General features: G+C 36.6%; 2 protein-coding genes across 3 annotated transcripts; both read left to right on the top strand.

Annotated features, from left to right (window-relative positions):
- The first annotated feature begins 328 nt into the window (after nucleotides 1–328).
- Nucleotides 329–9,291, top strand: upf3a (UPF3A regulator of nonsense mediated mRNA decay). Of its 2 annotated transcripts, none has more exons than XM_011489296.4 (10): nucleotides 329–510; nucleotides 2,101–2,207; nucleotides 2,308–2,414; nucleotides 2,567–2,665; nucleotides 4,147–4,257; nucleotides 4,373–4,428; nucleotides 4,512–4,670; nucleotides 4,745–4,878; nucleotides 6,600–6,900; nucleotides 7,836–9,291. In XM_011489296.4, exons 1-10 carry the CDS (start codon nucleotides 373–375, stop codon nucleotides 8,022–8,024), a joined length of 1,401 nt encoding a protein of 466 aa, XP_011487598.1. In that variant the 5' UTR covers nucleotides 329–372; the 3' UTR covers nucleotides 8,025–9,291. The 2 variants fall into 2 exon arrangements, with proteins under 2 accessions (XP_011487598.1, XP_020568604.1); XM_020712945.3 differs by having other exon boundaries at nucleotides 330–510; nucleotides 6,600–6,888.
- A 438-nt stretch (nucleotides 9,292–9,729) lies between these two features.
- On the top strand, nucleotides 9,730–14,208 carry p2ry8 (P2Y receptor family member 8). The gene is made up of 3 exons (XM_004081559.5): nucleotides 9,730–10,216; nucleotides 11,203–11,514; nucleotides 13,073–14,208. The coding sequence occupies exons 2-3, from the start codon at nucleotides 11,228–11,230 to the stop codon at nucleotides 13,770–13,772; spliced, it is 987 nt and encodes a 328-aa protein (XP_004081607.1). The 5' UTR covers nucleotides 9,730–10,216; nucleotides 11,203–11,227; the 3' UTR covers nucleotides 13,773–14,208.
- The last annotated feature ends 1,357 nt before the right edge of the window (nucleotides 14,209–15,565 follow it).

The raw sequence follows: 15,565 nt of genomic DNA, 5'->3' as shown, positions 1-15,565 counted from the left end.
GAGATGTTCAGGGGTTGTCAGTGATTCGGTCCTCCAGCTTTGAGGGAAGCGCAGTTTCCAGTAATCCGATCACAAGCGATGGCGAACGGATCGCGTAGATCATCATCCCAGCTGCGCGGTAAGAAGAGGGAGCATATGGAGATGAACAGCGTTTATGTCAAAATATGTATTGAATTATTGTTTGCCTTTTTCTTCTACTCGTTACAAAATAAGTGTTAATGAAGGTCACACATAACATCATTATGTAACTAAAGTACTCAAATATATGTTTTCATTAAACATAACACCCGCATCCAACATCGATCTACGCGTACTCTCGCGATAACTTTCGTGAGTTATCGCGAGCACACAGCTCGTAGGAGATGTAGAGAAATGAGGTCTGAAAAGGACCAAATGGCCGTGGACACGGAGAAAAGTGTCGAAATACAATTTAAGGACATTCCAAGAGAGCAGGAGAGCCCAGGTTGCCATCTCAAACAAAAAGAAGAGAAGAAGGAGGTCTTTTCAAAGGTGAGTGAAGCAGCGTTTTGGTACGCGCCGTATTGTTTACTCTTGATGAAGACAACAGACATGGAGGAAGTGGCTGATCATTTCAGCACCGAGGACAGCGAAAAAGACTGTAAATGCACGATTTTCAATCATTTCCACTATGTTTAGCAAATATTTCATCTTTACCTCACAACAATGTCACATTATGTGGCTCCATATCTTTTAAAAATGAAAGACGGAACAAACAGTGGGAGTCAGCAGCCTTTAATACCAAAAGAGCCATTTGGGCTTTTTCTCACGGATTACCTAAAGTCTTTTTTACCCTTTCACATATTTTGACACTGCTCTGCATTCGTATCGTTGTTACTGTTGAAATATGTTGAAATTGTATTTATCCACTTATTTATTTGGCTTGACTAAAATTAAAAGCTGTCAGAGAAAAATTATTGGAAAAAAATGAAATTGTTTTTTTGTTTTTATTTTGATGAAGAATTGCATGTCTTTCTTTTAAATAAAATATATTCTAATAGGGTCATTCCTGTGTCGCTAGTACACTCCTATCAAATTTTAAAACAATGAGTCAATAAAGGCATTTTCTCTTGTTATAACCTAGGTCTTCCTTGGTGGGCACCTTTTCCCTATAACTCCTATTACTGCTGCTGACATATATATATATATATGTGTGTGTGTGTGTGTGTGTATGTGTGTGTGCGTGCGTGAACATGACTTTATTATTTTATGATGCAATAGACAAAATATAGAATCACAGGTACTGGACCTGTGATTTTATAAAACCTAACAAATTTAAATAAATCAAACAGACAAACCCTCACTTTAGGATGTAATTACTATCATTTTATTTGTCTTTAGCCAGCGAGCTACTATGAAAGGTAAAAGACCCACATGTGGGTCTGGAGCTTTAAGTTGCAGACCCCTATTTTAACTATTTCATAATGCTTTCTGAACCCATGTCAATAAATTTAACCTGCTTTGTTTAAAAACAACTGCACTCATTTTTAAGTGGCAGCAGTAATAAAACAGGCCGACGAGGACATGTTTCTATTATTCTTTTGGCACAGTAGACTGTTTTCAGGAATTGAATATTTAAAATGTGGAAACAAACAAGGGTGAGAAATCAGTAAAATAACTTAAAAGATCTTTCCATGTCACTCAAAACATCTTTTTTTTATTTTTTGGTTATTTAATTTTCTGCATATCCTGTTGCACTTCAGGATTTGTTGTCTGTTGACTGTTGCCCATTTTGATGCTGTTATATAGTAGGATAAACATATTTTGAAAACTAGCCAAATACATTTTTAAAAGTATCATACAGAAATACTTTTGTTGTAGCTTTAACTACATTTAAAATAATTGTGTATTCCATGTCATATCCTGCATCTTTCTTTTACAGGTTCCAGTATTTAGTTTTATTAGTCTGCTTAAATGAGTCGGTAATGATTTGAAAAAAATGTTTGAACTTGTCAAGCTTTTGGTCAGGACTGATAGTTTTTTTTTTTTTTTTAAATAAAGTTAATTCTGAAAGTTTGTGGAGAGACTTTACACTCATTGAGAACAGCAGTTAATAACCTTGGAGTAACTGGTTGTACACAGGTTGTGATCAGAAGACTGCCACCTAACCTTTCAAAAGAACAGCTTGAAGAACAACTAAGTCCGCTCCCATCGTATGATTACTTTGAGTTCTTCTCAGCAGATCAAAGGTGTGTTGTGATTTATTACTTGTTTGAAAAACTACTCATTTTTTCAATAAATATGTTTTATATTCTTAATTTTATTTTTTTCCTTCTTTTTTTATTGCAGTCTGTATCCCCACCTTTTTTCAAGAGCATATATCAATTTTAAAAACACTGAGGATATCGTGTTGTTCAGGGATCGATTTGACGGCTACGTCTTTATCGACAACAAAGGTATTGGTTCAAATTTCTTTGACTTTGTTTATAATAACTACAAATAACAAAACACAAACTGTAATATTCTCTGTAGGCACATTTATGGCCTTTAAGTTAAACTATTAACTTGATTATCTGCTAAATAACAAATTAAAAAAAAAAATTTTTAGGTCAAGAATATCCTGCAGTGGTGGAGTTTGCCCCCTTTCAGAAGATTTCCAAGAAAAAACTGAAAAAGAAGGATGCCAAAACTGGAAGCATTGAAGAAGGTACTAAAATGTTCTTGTGAATTTAGCTATTTCTAATATGTTCTTGCTAATTGCTGCATATAAATACGTCTGTGTGAGTTTTTTATATTTAAGACAAATATATTGTTGCTAAAGTAAGAAATCTAAAATGTGAATGTTTTTCTTTAAAAAAAATGTAAACTAAGAGCAATATATATTTGTTTTTGAGTGATGGAAGACCAAAAAGTACAAATTTTGCTCAAGTATGTCCGTCTTTCAGTCTCACCTTCCATTGTTGAAAATTCCTTTCTGATGCAGATATGCATCTAAAATACATTTCCTGATTTATGAGTTTAGTAAATCCATCATCCAAATGAAGCATTGTTGCCAGGTCTCTTTAGCTAGCATGTTTTTCCCCACAATGCGAGTTTTCACACTCCAAGAAAACACATAGTCTCCAGGAAAAAAAAAAAAAACTGTAGTACACATCAGAAATAAAAGCACAAAAATATTTATCATTGTTTGATGTACTTCCAATATTTTTTTAAGATCCACTCCTATGAAAATTGTGTTTGTGGTGTTTTTAACCCTTGTGCTATCCTAGGCACTTTAACATTGGGAGTTGGGTCATCTAGACCCCACTAGACAGTGCGTTAAACCTTTTTTCTTCAATGATTTGTGATCTTCACTGGTGTCCATGGATTACATGAAATCTTTCCACCTTTATCCACCTTAGTCATGGTAGGGAGAACACGTCAATGTAAGGGTGGGGTCATCTAAGATAGCACAAGGGTTAAAATGTTCTTGTGGCATTAATCCTAAAATTTCGGAATATTTCCTTATTCGAATCGTGACCAGATAAAAAAATTCAATTTGAAAAAGATTGTATTTGTGACGTAAAAAATACGCTGGGCGGGCCGCAAGCTTCCTGCTCCGCCCCATTGTGATGCATCCGCTTTTAGACGACTACATCCATGAACGTCTTTGTTTTCCTCATCTGGGCTGGAATCTGGCTCAAAACTGTATGGCTGGATAGCTCCAACATTGCTCGCCATTTTTGTTGCATCCATTATGTTTGGTTGGTGGTGTGAGGGGCGGTGAGCTAGTGGGGGAGAGTGCAAACAAAGGGATCATGGGAAATGAGAGAAGGTTTACGCTGCGTCAGGAGTGCCGCCTACACCTCAGAGGTGAATTTCAGATGAACTCCTGCTGCTCTGCAGAAACTATGTCCTAGAAAAATAACACGTGTTTTAGATTTTGGCTAAAAATGGCATAATCATAATTAAAAGACCACTGGGAACACTTTTACAATAAACAAAAGATGATTGAGCGAGACTTTGAATATTTCTGGTCGATTTTGTTTTGTAAAAGAGGAATTTTTGAAAAAAAAGTTTAGAAATGTAAAGGCTTACTTATACTGTGTCATCTATACAGGGTTTGAAATTTCCAGAAATCATTGTTGAACCTTGAGATTTTAAATCTTCACTTTTATTGTTTTAAATTGATCTGTTAAACTCTTATAGACCCAGAATACAGGCGATTCCTGGAGAACTATTCTTGTGATGAGGAGAAGTCTATGGCCAACCCTGAGACTCTACTGGGGGAGATAGAAGCCAAAACCAAAGAGCTCATAGGTACACAATGAGGATACTGTTTATTAAGCTGTTATCCGCTTTAGCATTATTAGTAGATCTTTAAAGCCCAAACCAAATATAACTTTCGTAATCTTCTTTTTGTTTTTTGACTCAGCCAAACGGACAACACCCCTACTGGAGTACATAAAAATTAAGAAAATTGAAAAACAGGTAAAAAAACAAACCTCATAATTTGTTTGTCAAAAAATTTGGAAGAATATTAGAAAATACTCACAAGTTTTTGGTCTGTACAGAGAATAAGAGAGGAGAAAAGAGAGGAGCGAAGAAGAAGAGAGCTTGAGAAGAAACGGCTAAGGGAAGAGGAAAAGAGAAAGAGGAGAGAAGAGGAGAGGCGCAAGCGAAAAGAAGCAGACAAGCAGAAGAAACTGTCGGATAAGGATGTTAAAATTAAGGTAACCTTTGTTTTCCAGTCAAACTGTTTGATGCTGACCTTTTCACCAAGTTCAGTCTCTATGTCCATTTCCAGCTTCTGAAGAAGACTGATAGAGATGACAATCCAGATTCAGACAGAATGAAGGACAAAAGCGACACTGGGGAGGCAGAAAGGGGCAGATGGGAGAAAGCTGGAGGACAAATGAAGTCCAAGGAATCCAAGGAAAAGTAAGAAGTGCACAATCATTAATCAGAGAATTTCATTATGTGACATCATTTGTCTTAACTATTCAAAAACTTATTCTACACCATGACACCACCACCACAAACCTCATAATAGATGTAGATACGTGCAACAGGTAAATATGCATACACCCTCACCGCGTACCTTATTGGATACACCTTGCTAGTACCGGGTTGGACCCCCTTTTGCCTTCAGAACTGCCTTAATCCTTGGTGGCATAGATTCAACAAGGTACTGGACACATTTGTCAGAGTTTGGTGCACATTGAAAGGACAGCATCACACAGTTGCTGCAGATTTGTCGGCTGCACATCCATGATGCCGATCTACTGTTCCACCACTTCCCAAAGGTGATCTGTCGGGTTGAGATCTGGTGACTGTGGAGACCATTTGAGGACAGTGACCTCATTGTCATGTTCAAGAAACCAGTCTGAGATGATTCCAGCTTTATGACATGGTGTCTTATCCTGCTGGCAGTAGTTATCAGTAGATGTGTTCACTGGTCATAAAGGGATGGACATGGTCAACAACAATACTCTGGTTGGCTGTGGTGTTGGAATCATGCTCAATTAGTGCTAACAAGACCGAAGTGTGCCAAGAAAATATCCCCCACACCATTATACCACCACCACAACCAGCCTGAACCATTGATGCAAGGCAGGATGGATCCATGCTTTCGTGTTATTGACGGCAAATTCTGACCCTACCATCTTAGTGATAGAAGGAAAAGAGAAAAGGAGACTTATCAGACCAGACAACGTTTTTCCAATCTTATATTGTCCAGTTTTGGTGAGCCTGTGTGAATTGTTGTCTCAGTTACCTAGTCTTAGCTTACAGGAATGACACCCGGTGTGGTCTTCTGCTTGTTTAGTTTAGATATGCTCTATCTCTTACTGTTGCCTTTTTTTCAGCTCGAACCAGTCTGGCCCTTCACCTCTGGATCTTTAAATCCAGTCTCAACACCTATCTGTTTAAGCTCGCATTTCTGGAACACAATTTCTCATCTTCTGTCAGCTGATGAATCTAATTTATCTATTGTTTTTAACATGTTGTGATTTTATTGTGTTTTACCTCTAACTTTGCACGGTGACCTTGGGTGTTTTGAAAGGCGCTTTTATATAAAATTTATTATTAATATTATTATTATCAACATAGCATTTCTGTCTACAGAACTGCCGCTCACTGGATAGTTTCTTATTTCTGGCCATTTTCTGTAAACTCCAGAGATGGTTGTGGGTGAAAATCCCGGGACATCAGCAGTTTGTAAAATACTTGTCTGGCATCAACAACCACGTCACATCAAAGTCACTTCAATCCCCTTTCTTCTCTGTCCTGATGCTCTGCTTCACCTGCAGCAGATCGTCTTGACCATGTCTACATTCCTAAGTGCATTGAGTTGCTGCCATGTGATTGGCTGATTAGAAATTTGCATTAGTAAGCAGTTGGACAGGTGTGCCTAATAAAGTGGCTCATGAGTGTATAATATTATGTCAACTTTAATTGATGTAAACTGTTTACAGATGTTAGTCAAAAGTAATTATTACATTAAATAACCTGAATGTATTTTGTTTTGTATTTTTTAATAATCTGTAAAATAATAATAAAGACATTGAAACTTGCTATAAAAGTGAATTCCAGATGTCAAAATAAGAATTTTGCATAATAAATTTATACAAATTATATGCAATTTGTATTCTGTCCACTAGAGGCCAGCATGAGAGTGAGAAGGAGCAGAGAGATCAGCATGGGCGCAGGCAGAGAGACAAAGATTACCGCGGAAAAGATGAAGAGAGGAAACGGCAGCAACACCACTATGACTTCGAGAAGTTCATGAGAAGGAAAGATGAAACCAAGTGGGGAAAGGGCTACTGCCAAGACCGAGCCAAGAAAGAAGGGCACCATCATGGTTTTTCTTACTGTGCTGATGGAGGAGACAAACTGGGAAAGGAGGAGAGGGAGGACCTGAGTAACAGAAAGGAACGCCTCCGAAACAAGGTGAGCGAGAAGGTGAGCATGAGACAATCAAAGGTCATGACGGGTTTTTCATGCAATGAGGATTCCTGAAATGTCTCAAATATTTACTTTAAAGACCCACTCCCATGAAAATTGTGTTTTTAACATGTTCTTGCAACATTTTTCTCACGATGGAGGACCTGTGTAACGAAAATTAAGCTCAAAATTAGATTTCTGAGTATGTCTTTATTCAAATCACGGTGAAACGAGAGCAGATGAAAAAATGTGGCCAGAAAAAGCTTGTAGGTGTGACAGTAAAGCTACTACGGCAAGCCAGAAGCTCCATTCTGGACTAGATCCATGTATGTCTTTTTTGTCCTCATCCAAGGATCAGAGTGGAACTTTAAATTCTTCCTTTTGAAAAATAATTGTACACATTAACTTCTGTAAAACGATTTATTTACACAAATTTAATTTTCTCTTTAAGTGCTTTAGAAGCATAGTGATCTTTTTAAAATAACTTGGATTATTAAAAAGTAGATGTTAAGTCAAAATTGTGATCATTCTGTCATTGGTTGATGTTCTTTAACTAAACTCATTAGAATATAAACAAATAAATCCATCCAAACTTCTATTTTTTTGTTTGCGGATGCAGCAGTTCCTTTTCGCTGATTCACTAAAATGTAGATTAAAGCATTTTCAATACTTTTTTCTCTTTCATCATCATTAATATTTAACAAGAAATGTGGGTTGGCGATATATTTTTGCAGCTGCAGAAAATATAAATGGGATGGGTTAGTTCTCTAGACTCTCTCTGCGTCATCATCTAGCATCCCACACCTCTGTCATCCCTCAATCTTTCCATGTTCTGAAACAAAGAAACTGAAAGTAATGAATGAAACCGGAGCTCTTTGCGTGTTGTTGTTTTTTTTTCATCTACATTTTTACCTGACAGTTCCGTTCTGCTTGCCCTCTCTGTGTCTCCGCAGGACCGTCCAGCCATGCAGCTCTATCAGCCCGGAGCTCGCAACAGGAAGCGCATGAGCTCATCCAGCAAGGGCTATGACTGCATCCATTTGGGCCACTCACCTGAACGTGAGACGGATCATTGTTATGAGGTGGTTACCATGGTAATGGGGCTGGACAGAGGCTTTGAGAAAAGCAAAGATGAACAGTAAGTTGTCACAATGTTAATGGGGAGGGGAATTTAAATTATATATTAAGTCATGTTGATGTTTTGCCTGATTGTCATTTGACTTTAAATGATAAAAACACCCTAAAAAGAGAGAAGAATTTAGTTGTTAACTTTTGTTTGTGTTGTGAGGAAAACCATAACTCAGTTTCCTTTTTAAGCATGATTTATTCAGCACTATAACATCTAAAAAAATATGCATATATCTTGAAAAAGTTCAATACTTCTTTATCAAATTCATAAAGTGAAACTCAAATATCATATAGAATCTCTACACATATTGTAAACATGCTGATATTTATGATTATGGCCTCTTAACAGCACAACAATTACATTGAATGTCTCAGATAATCATAATATGGCATTACACCGGTCAAAAATGTTTATTGTAAGCACACATTTCAAGTTTCATAAAATAAAAATATGTATTTGTTCATGATTGAGTGACTTAAAGATCAAGAATAAGAGAGCATTGAAAAACTAACAAAAACTTTACAGGTGTTTTGAATTAAGAAGCCGATTAGGGTAGGACATCATGACTTGTCAACATTAAATTTTTCCAAAATATGCAAAAAAAATGTTGTTGTTTTTTTTAAAGATATAGTCAACAAAACAGAAATAAAGATTTAAAGTATTTTACTTTATGTGTAAGGATTTCATACACAGTCTAAGTCTAAGTTTTTGAATTGATTAAAACAAAACAGCACAAAAATACATTCAGTTTTTCATCATGTTTAATATTGATCATTAGTATTAGTATTTTGTGACACTTCCCATAAATGTTCTGGTCTCAAATTTTCAGCACCTTTATTTATTTATTTGGATTTTTTTCTAGTTAACTTGCAGCACTCCATTGTTTATAATCCGTGGTAGGGTGGAGGTCGTATCTTAATTAGCACGTGTCAACTGTTAAACACTGACCTTGTAAAAGACTCTTTTGTTTAAAGTTTGTTATTTTCTGCTCAACCTGTATGTTTCTGATTATCATAAATTTTATTCAAAGTGAAAAATAAAAGAACTGTCAAACAATGGATGGAAATTATACAAAAGAAACATTTTTAGGGCATTGTTTTGTGTACTGTTGAGCAAATTGTCAACATATTTGACCTTTAGTCCATTTTTTTTTTTTAATGTGTCATACAATAAGGTTTTTCTGTGAGCCAATATTTGTATTTCATCCGTTGTGTAGCCTGGAAGAACAACTCTGTGCTCATTACCTTGAAATAAATGTAAGTGAAGCACTGAAAGAGAAAGAAGTACTAGTCTGGTCTGTTGCATATGTTTCTGTTAATGGGTGGGGGTCATGTTTTGTGGGTAAAAGGGGGCGGGGAGGTTAACTGAACTAGATGAACAAAAATGCAACAAGATTTGGGGTTAGATTTGTGGCTGTATAACTAATCGGGGTGAGGCATAAACTGCACGAGTTCCTCATGAAATAAACAGTAGTACTCTCCCCCCGTGTAGTGTTGACTTGCTAAGGCTCATAAGGGAAGTACTTTTTGCGTGGTGAGTTTTATTTACTATGAAAATGCTTGGTGGGAGACAATCGAGAAGCTATCAGTAATTTTGTCAAAAGGTGGTGTGGGTTACACTTTTACCCAGATAAAGCAGAACTGTCATCATCAACAGGAAGCCAGAGACAAAAGAGCACACACACACACACCATGAACTTTTGAAAGCCTGTTTTTTTCACTCTGTTTTAGAAAAAATAATGTATGTACCTGTTTGTAAAAGTCTGTGTCTGGATGTTTGAGTTTTTCCTTCTTTTTTTAGTGATATACCACAAGCCAGTCAAATCAGTGACGTGCCGACGCGTGTGAAAGTGAAAAGAGCTAATCAAAAAACGGATTTCTTACGTTTTAAAATGCAGAATGCAGTTGTCAAGGAGTTTCAATTACCATTTGGGGATAACTATGACAAAGAAAGGAGAAAATGTGAGTAATCTGTAGACTTGTTGACAGGTAGGGTGAGTCTTCCACGTTCTACGCATATTTAATACTTACTGATAAGTGTAGCCGTTTCTGCAGTTGGATCGAGTTGTCACATGGTGTGTTTCCTCTCTGGCACACTCAAACCCCATTTCCCTAGTAGCTGGCTTCTGCCACAACATCTGTGTTTCAATCAGTAACTGACACACGTATTTGCCAGCCTCCTTCGACTGCGTCTGACTTCACAAAGGTAAGTTCCAATCTTTACACAAATTCTGGTAAAAAACCTTAAAGTTGTCCATGTGGTACATCAGTGGGAGCACATGGCGGGTGTTTTTTTTCGTTCTTTCTTTTTTTTTTTAATTTAAGCTTGGAAATGACTTGAACTGTTATGTGAAAAACATGTTACACTTCTCTTTATGGTAAATTTGGGAACACAAGACAATAGGAAACAACACAAAACATTTATCACACAGTAACACACGGTTTTATGTTTCAAGTTAGTTTATGTACATTGTGCTCTAAGTATTGAATATGTGTGTACGATACAAAATGTAAGAAATAGTCTAAAATTTAAAATAGAATTTAAAACTTAAATTTCTTTAAATTTTTCATAAAAAAAAAAAGTTAAACTGTTTTGTTAAATGTGATTTTAGAGTCGAAACTAAGGTTGTTTTTGTTCATTCTGGCCAAAAGTTTGGGTACTTTCCACAGCTGAGCAGGAAAGTACTGTAACCTGAGGACACAGTTCTGCTTATTGGATGTTTGTTGTTCGTTATGGTGATAATTTTCCCCAAAACATTAAGAGAAAGGTGGTTTTCGTCCAGTGTTTGATTATTTTCATGAAAAGTAGTTCAAATCTGTACGTGCTTCACTCCACAGCTTAAAAAGTTAAATATTGTTTAGCTATTTAGAAATAGCTGCTGTGTGACTGTGGCCCATTTATTTTTCAAAGTTGCATTTGTACGCCATGTACTCGACAGTTGGCAGCACTCACCACAATTCAAAGATACCCTCTTCCTGTGTGAAAGCTCCACCCCACACGTGCTTTTCTTTTACGTAAACAACAGCCTAGACGTGAAAGCTATCACATTGAAATCAGTATCATTTTCACACCTTTCGTCAGAAAAAGTACAGATTGGTTTTCATTTTTTTGTGTGTGTTTTTTTATTCATGAGAAGGAACTGCAAAGCATGCTAAATCTAACCTTTTGATGTGTTAAACTTTGGCACACAGGTGGAAGGCCCCTACCCGCCCCAACATGACAAATACTAGTTATAAACTGGACAACGCGACCCTCACCCTGTTTCAGAATACACAGACCAGCATCGTCATCTCCGTTATTTACATGATCGTCACTGCCATTAACTTGTCAGGAAATGGCATGTCCATGTGGCTCCTGCTCTTCCGTACCTCCCCAAAGACGCCGTCCATCATCTTCATGATTAACCTCACGCTCACGGATCTGGCCCTGGGATCTGCACTGCCTTTTCAGATTTCCTACCAGCTGCAGGGATATGACTGGAGATTGGGTCCGAGAATGTGCAGGTATTTAAACCAAATATGGCAAATTTGTTATGAAAACAGTTCAATCACTCTTTTTCAAACATTTTTTCTGCACCGTAAATTTATTATGAAGGCTTATTTGTACTTTATTTTGTCAGTGCAGGAGCGGAGCTACAGGGGGCAAAAAGGGGGACAGCTCCACCCCACACGCAAAAAGCATCCGTCCATCCCTTGCCCTCCAATTTTTAAGTCAATATTAGTATCATTATTGACAAAGATTTAAAAAATCATCAAAACAAGCTTCTTAAAGCATTTGTTATTGCACTTTGGCTAATAGAACTGCTGTTTTAATAATAGAAACAATAAGAATAATAAAACTGTTTGATAGACGTTTTTTTAAACTTTTCATTTATAATGGCCTTCCACTATGCTGTTTTCATTTGCCACCTCTTCCAAACTCTTCTGCCCCTCCTGCCCCACCTTAGAAAACGTTCAAGCAAGCACTAGCAATGAAAAGTCTATGTAAACATGCGAATAATTGTGCTTTGGGCTATGGGGTTCGAAACTTTAGCATTCAGGCGTTGCTACGCAAGTTCTTAAAACCGTTTTCGGGCTCTACATACAAACCATGCAGCCAATGAATGCGCGGTATAAGGTAAACCAAGTTGAACTTTGACTAATCAGGGACCTAAATTTGACACACGCTATACTACATTGAAGTGACAACCATTTGAAATGTGATCATGAAGGACAAATCAATTATTTTGTTTTGTGCCTGGTTGGAATTCTATGACACAAAGTCTTTCAGATGTCAGAATAGAGCTGTGAAAGAAAAAGCCTGGATCGAGATTCACGTGCATTTCACACCAAGCCTCTTCAAACTGTAGGTCAGGGGTGTCAAACTCATTTTCACTGAGGGCCACATCAGCATAGTGGCTGTCCTCAAATGGCCAGATATAACTTATACACGTAACTAAATGTAATGAAAAATAAATTTAACTACTCCTTAATGTTAAATAACTCATTATTTATTTATAACTTTATAAGTGACAATTACAGTTGCATAGAAAACATATGTTTGCTTGTTGACACAATAAATCCTTTTAAATTTGATTCTGTCAGGTTATGTTATATGGACAGTGTTTAACTCCTAATGTACAGTAGCCCAATCCCATATTTCAAGTCCGATTCCCCCTACATATGAATAAATACACCAATTTTTCTTTTTTATCTTAAAAAATTAAAAACTTTTATGCTCTCGCGGGCCACATACAATGACATGGAGGGCCACATTTGAGTTTGACACGTGCTATAGGTGGTGGACATGTGCTAGTAAACTGTAGGGGGAAAAAAAGAAGAAAGCCCCTCCTTGCTTCTCCAGTGTGAACAACATATGCTGAAAGCACATTTAAGAATGCTCATATATCTGCCTTTTTTATACTTTTTTTGTCTGTGAACTGAGCAGTAACAATTTTCCTTTGTTTATTGCAGATTTAACTAAGTTTATTCATAAACTGACGTGAAAATCCTATCTCTATGAAATCTTTCTAATTTTTTAATTCACTACTAATACAACTTTTCCATATTTGAATTCCTTTAGTTTTCTGACCCTGGTCTTCTACACCAACATGTACTGCTCCGTCCTTACTATGATGGCCATTGGTATCGACCGCTACCTGGGCATCGTCAGACCCATGATGTTCAGACAAACCCGCCAAAGGAAGTCCATAGCGGTCATCAGCTGCTTTCTGATGTGGGGTCTGGTCCTGGGGGTTCTTTATCCTCTCATGACCACAGACTTGACCTATAACATTCCTGAGCTTAACATTACCACATGCTTTGATGTTCTGAAGAAAAATATGCTCCCTTCCGTGTCTGCCTGGGCCCTCTTCCTCTTCAGCATGGTGTTTATTCTCTTCTTCTTCCCTTTCTGTGTAACAACATTCTGTTATATCAGTGTCATCCGCAAGCTGGCCAGGGATTCAAAAACAGCCCAGAAAAAGAGGGCCATACGTTTGGCCATTGTTGTTCTGCTCGTCTTTGTTTTGTGCTTTGCTCCCAACAACATCCTGCTTTTGGTTCACAGTATTCTAAGACTCTTCTATGACAGGACTATCTACATGGCCTATAAACTGTCACTGTGCTTCAGCTGCCTGAATAGCTGCCTGGATCCTTTCATTTATTACTTTGCGTCTAAAGATTTCAGACAGAAGTTGAGAGAGATAATGCGTATGCAAAGCTTGAGTAGTGCAGACTCAATGAAGATGGAGCAAAAAGAGACTTTGTTCAGTGGTCAGTAAGAATGAGAGGAAATGACGGTGTCATAACTACCCAAGCTGGATAAAAAAAATAGTCAGAAAACCGTTGTAAAGCAACTGTGTAAAGCTATTGCAACATCAATTGTGGGTTAAAATTTCTAAATGACTTTCTCTCTGGATGTTACGTGACTCAATGCCAAGTATGACTTCAACTGCCTTTTTTGTTGCTGGAATTTTTGGACTAAACAGCCACCTATCTCTTATATTTGAAATATTGCTGTAAATACAAACTTTTTTTTTTTTACCCTATATATGTGCAACTGTAAATAAATGTAAATAAAGCGTGTCATACTGGTCTGCCTCTGTAAATATGATTTGAAGCTAGTTTTATTTTTGTACTTTTATTGTGAAAAATGTTATCCCCTGTTATACAATTGAGTTGAACATTTTTTTTGCTGCCATTAAAGCTTAGACAATATGTTTTGTTTTTTATGAAGCCTCTCTTTTGTTGTTGTTTTGTGAATTTTAATTTTATAGTACAGGGATCGGGAACCCCAGTTGGCACGCTGACGTGTGATAACAATAAGCTCTTGATCTGTCCTCTGTGTTTTTCAGATTTGAAAAAAATAGGGTTTGAGTGATCATCGCTTGTCACAATGATCTTTTCCCCCCCTATGGCGTCATAAGGGAAGGGTCCAATCATGCAGCGTTGTCATTAGGAAGTTATGAGTTCAGTTTGCTGAATAATTACCAAACAATGTCAGATTAAACCCAGACTTTCTGTCTGTTCTGCCAAATGTCAATATGAACTGTGATCAAGTTTTAAAAATGAATACTACACCTGATCGCCACTCTATTTACTGGGGTGTGTGTGTGTGAATAATTATGCAATCCAATTGATGACAATGTATCTTACTATAATTACACAAACTAACGAAAAAGTAAAAACATTTAATTTTACATGCATTAAAAGCACCATCACATAATGAACTTACATGAAGTAACTCAGGCTCTGTCTCATATTGTAGCAAAAGATGAATAAACCTTAAAACACTTATTTTACTGTTGGTTGTGAAGTTTTTAGATGGTATTTTGTTCTGACAGATCCAATCCTATTGCTGTTGATATGACATATTATGACATTTAGTTATGATGCATTATAGTTGGTGATGGCAATGAGAATATTTTAAATTAGCGATTGATTTGATTGATTTATTCAATTCAATTCAATTTTATTTGTATAGCCCAAAATCACAACAACAGTTGTCTCGATGGGCTTCGAAGTAAAACATGAAATCAAAGGGATCACGAATACAAAGAGTTCAATAGAAAAATACTAAAATGAACTAACAAACTGACTAAGCTATACTGGCATCCCTGCCCTTAGACCCCCCTTCGCGGTAAGGAAAAACTCCCCCCAAAAAAATAGTCAATCACTTCATGTCATAAACGTTGCTGACCCCTGGTATAGTATAAAAACAAATATATACGAGAAAAAAATCTTTGTTTTTTACACATTGGTTTGAGAGAAAAAAGTGTGACAAAAAATTAGAGATAAATAATCAGAAGAAATTTTTTTTTAAATAATGCACAAAATGTATCCCATCAATCAATTCATGCTAAGATACGTTAAAAGAATTGACCCTGACTGTACCTTTTGCATAGAGCCCCCTTAAAGAATTAACCATCATTTTAGGAATTGAGCTGAAAGTAGACTTTTGTGGAAAAAGTGCTTTCAATTCATCAAAGAATATATTCACCACAAGTCCACTCTGAAATTTGAACACACAATTTTTGGCTTTCATAGTAAAAATGTGGACTCAAATAAGAAACAA

Source organism: Oryzias latipes, chromosome 21, assembly GCF_053564925.1.
Source record: "Oryzias latipes strain Hd-rR chromosome 21, Olatipes_Hd-rR_3.1".
NCBI lineage: Eukaryota > Metazoa > Chordata > Actinopteri > Beloniformes > Adrianichthyidae > Oryzias > Oryzias latipes.
The sequence above is the reverse complement of the archived record's forward strand: the minus strand, read 5'-3'. Positions and strand labels throughout refer to the sequence as shown.

Bases quoted from the DNA above. Each gene is read 5' to 3' on its own strand.
- upf3a (XM_011489296.4), top strand. From the start codon at position 373: ATGAGGTCTGAAAAGGACCAAATGGCCGTGGACACGGAGAAAAGTGTC. The intron at 4,258-4,372 runs GTACACAATGAG...TTTTTGACTCAG, and splicing joins CAAAACCAAAGAGCTCATAG to CCAAACGGACAACACCCCTA. The intron at 6,901-7,835 runs GTGAGCATGAGA...GTGTCTCCGCAG, and splicing joins GAAACAAGGTGAGCGAGAAG to GACCGTCCAGCCATGCAGCT.
- p2ry8 (XM_004081559.5), top strand. From the start codon at position 11,228: ATGACAAATACTAGTTATAAACTGGACAACGCGACCCTCACCCTGTTT. The intron at 11,515-13,072 runs GTATTTAAACCA...GAATTCCTTTAG, and splicing joins TTGGGTCCGAGAATGTGCAG to TTTTCTGACCCTGGTCTTCT.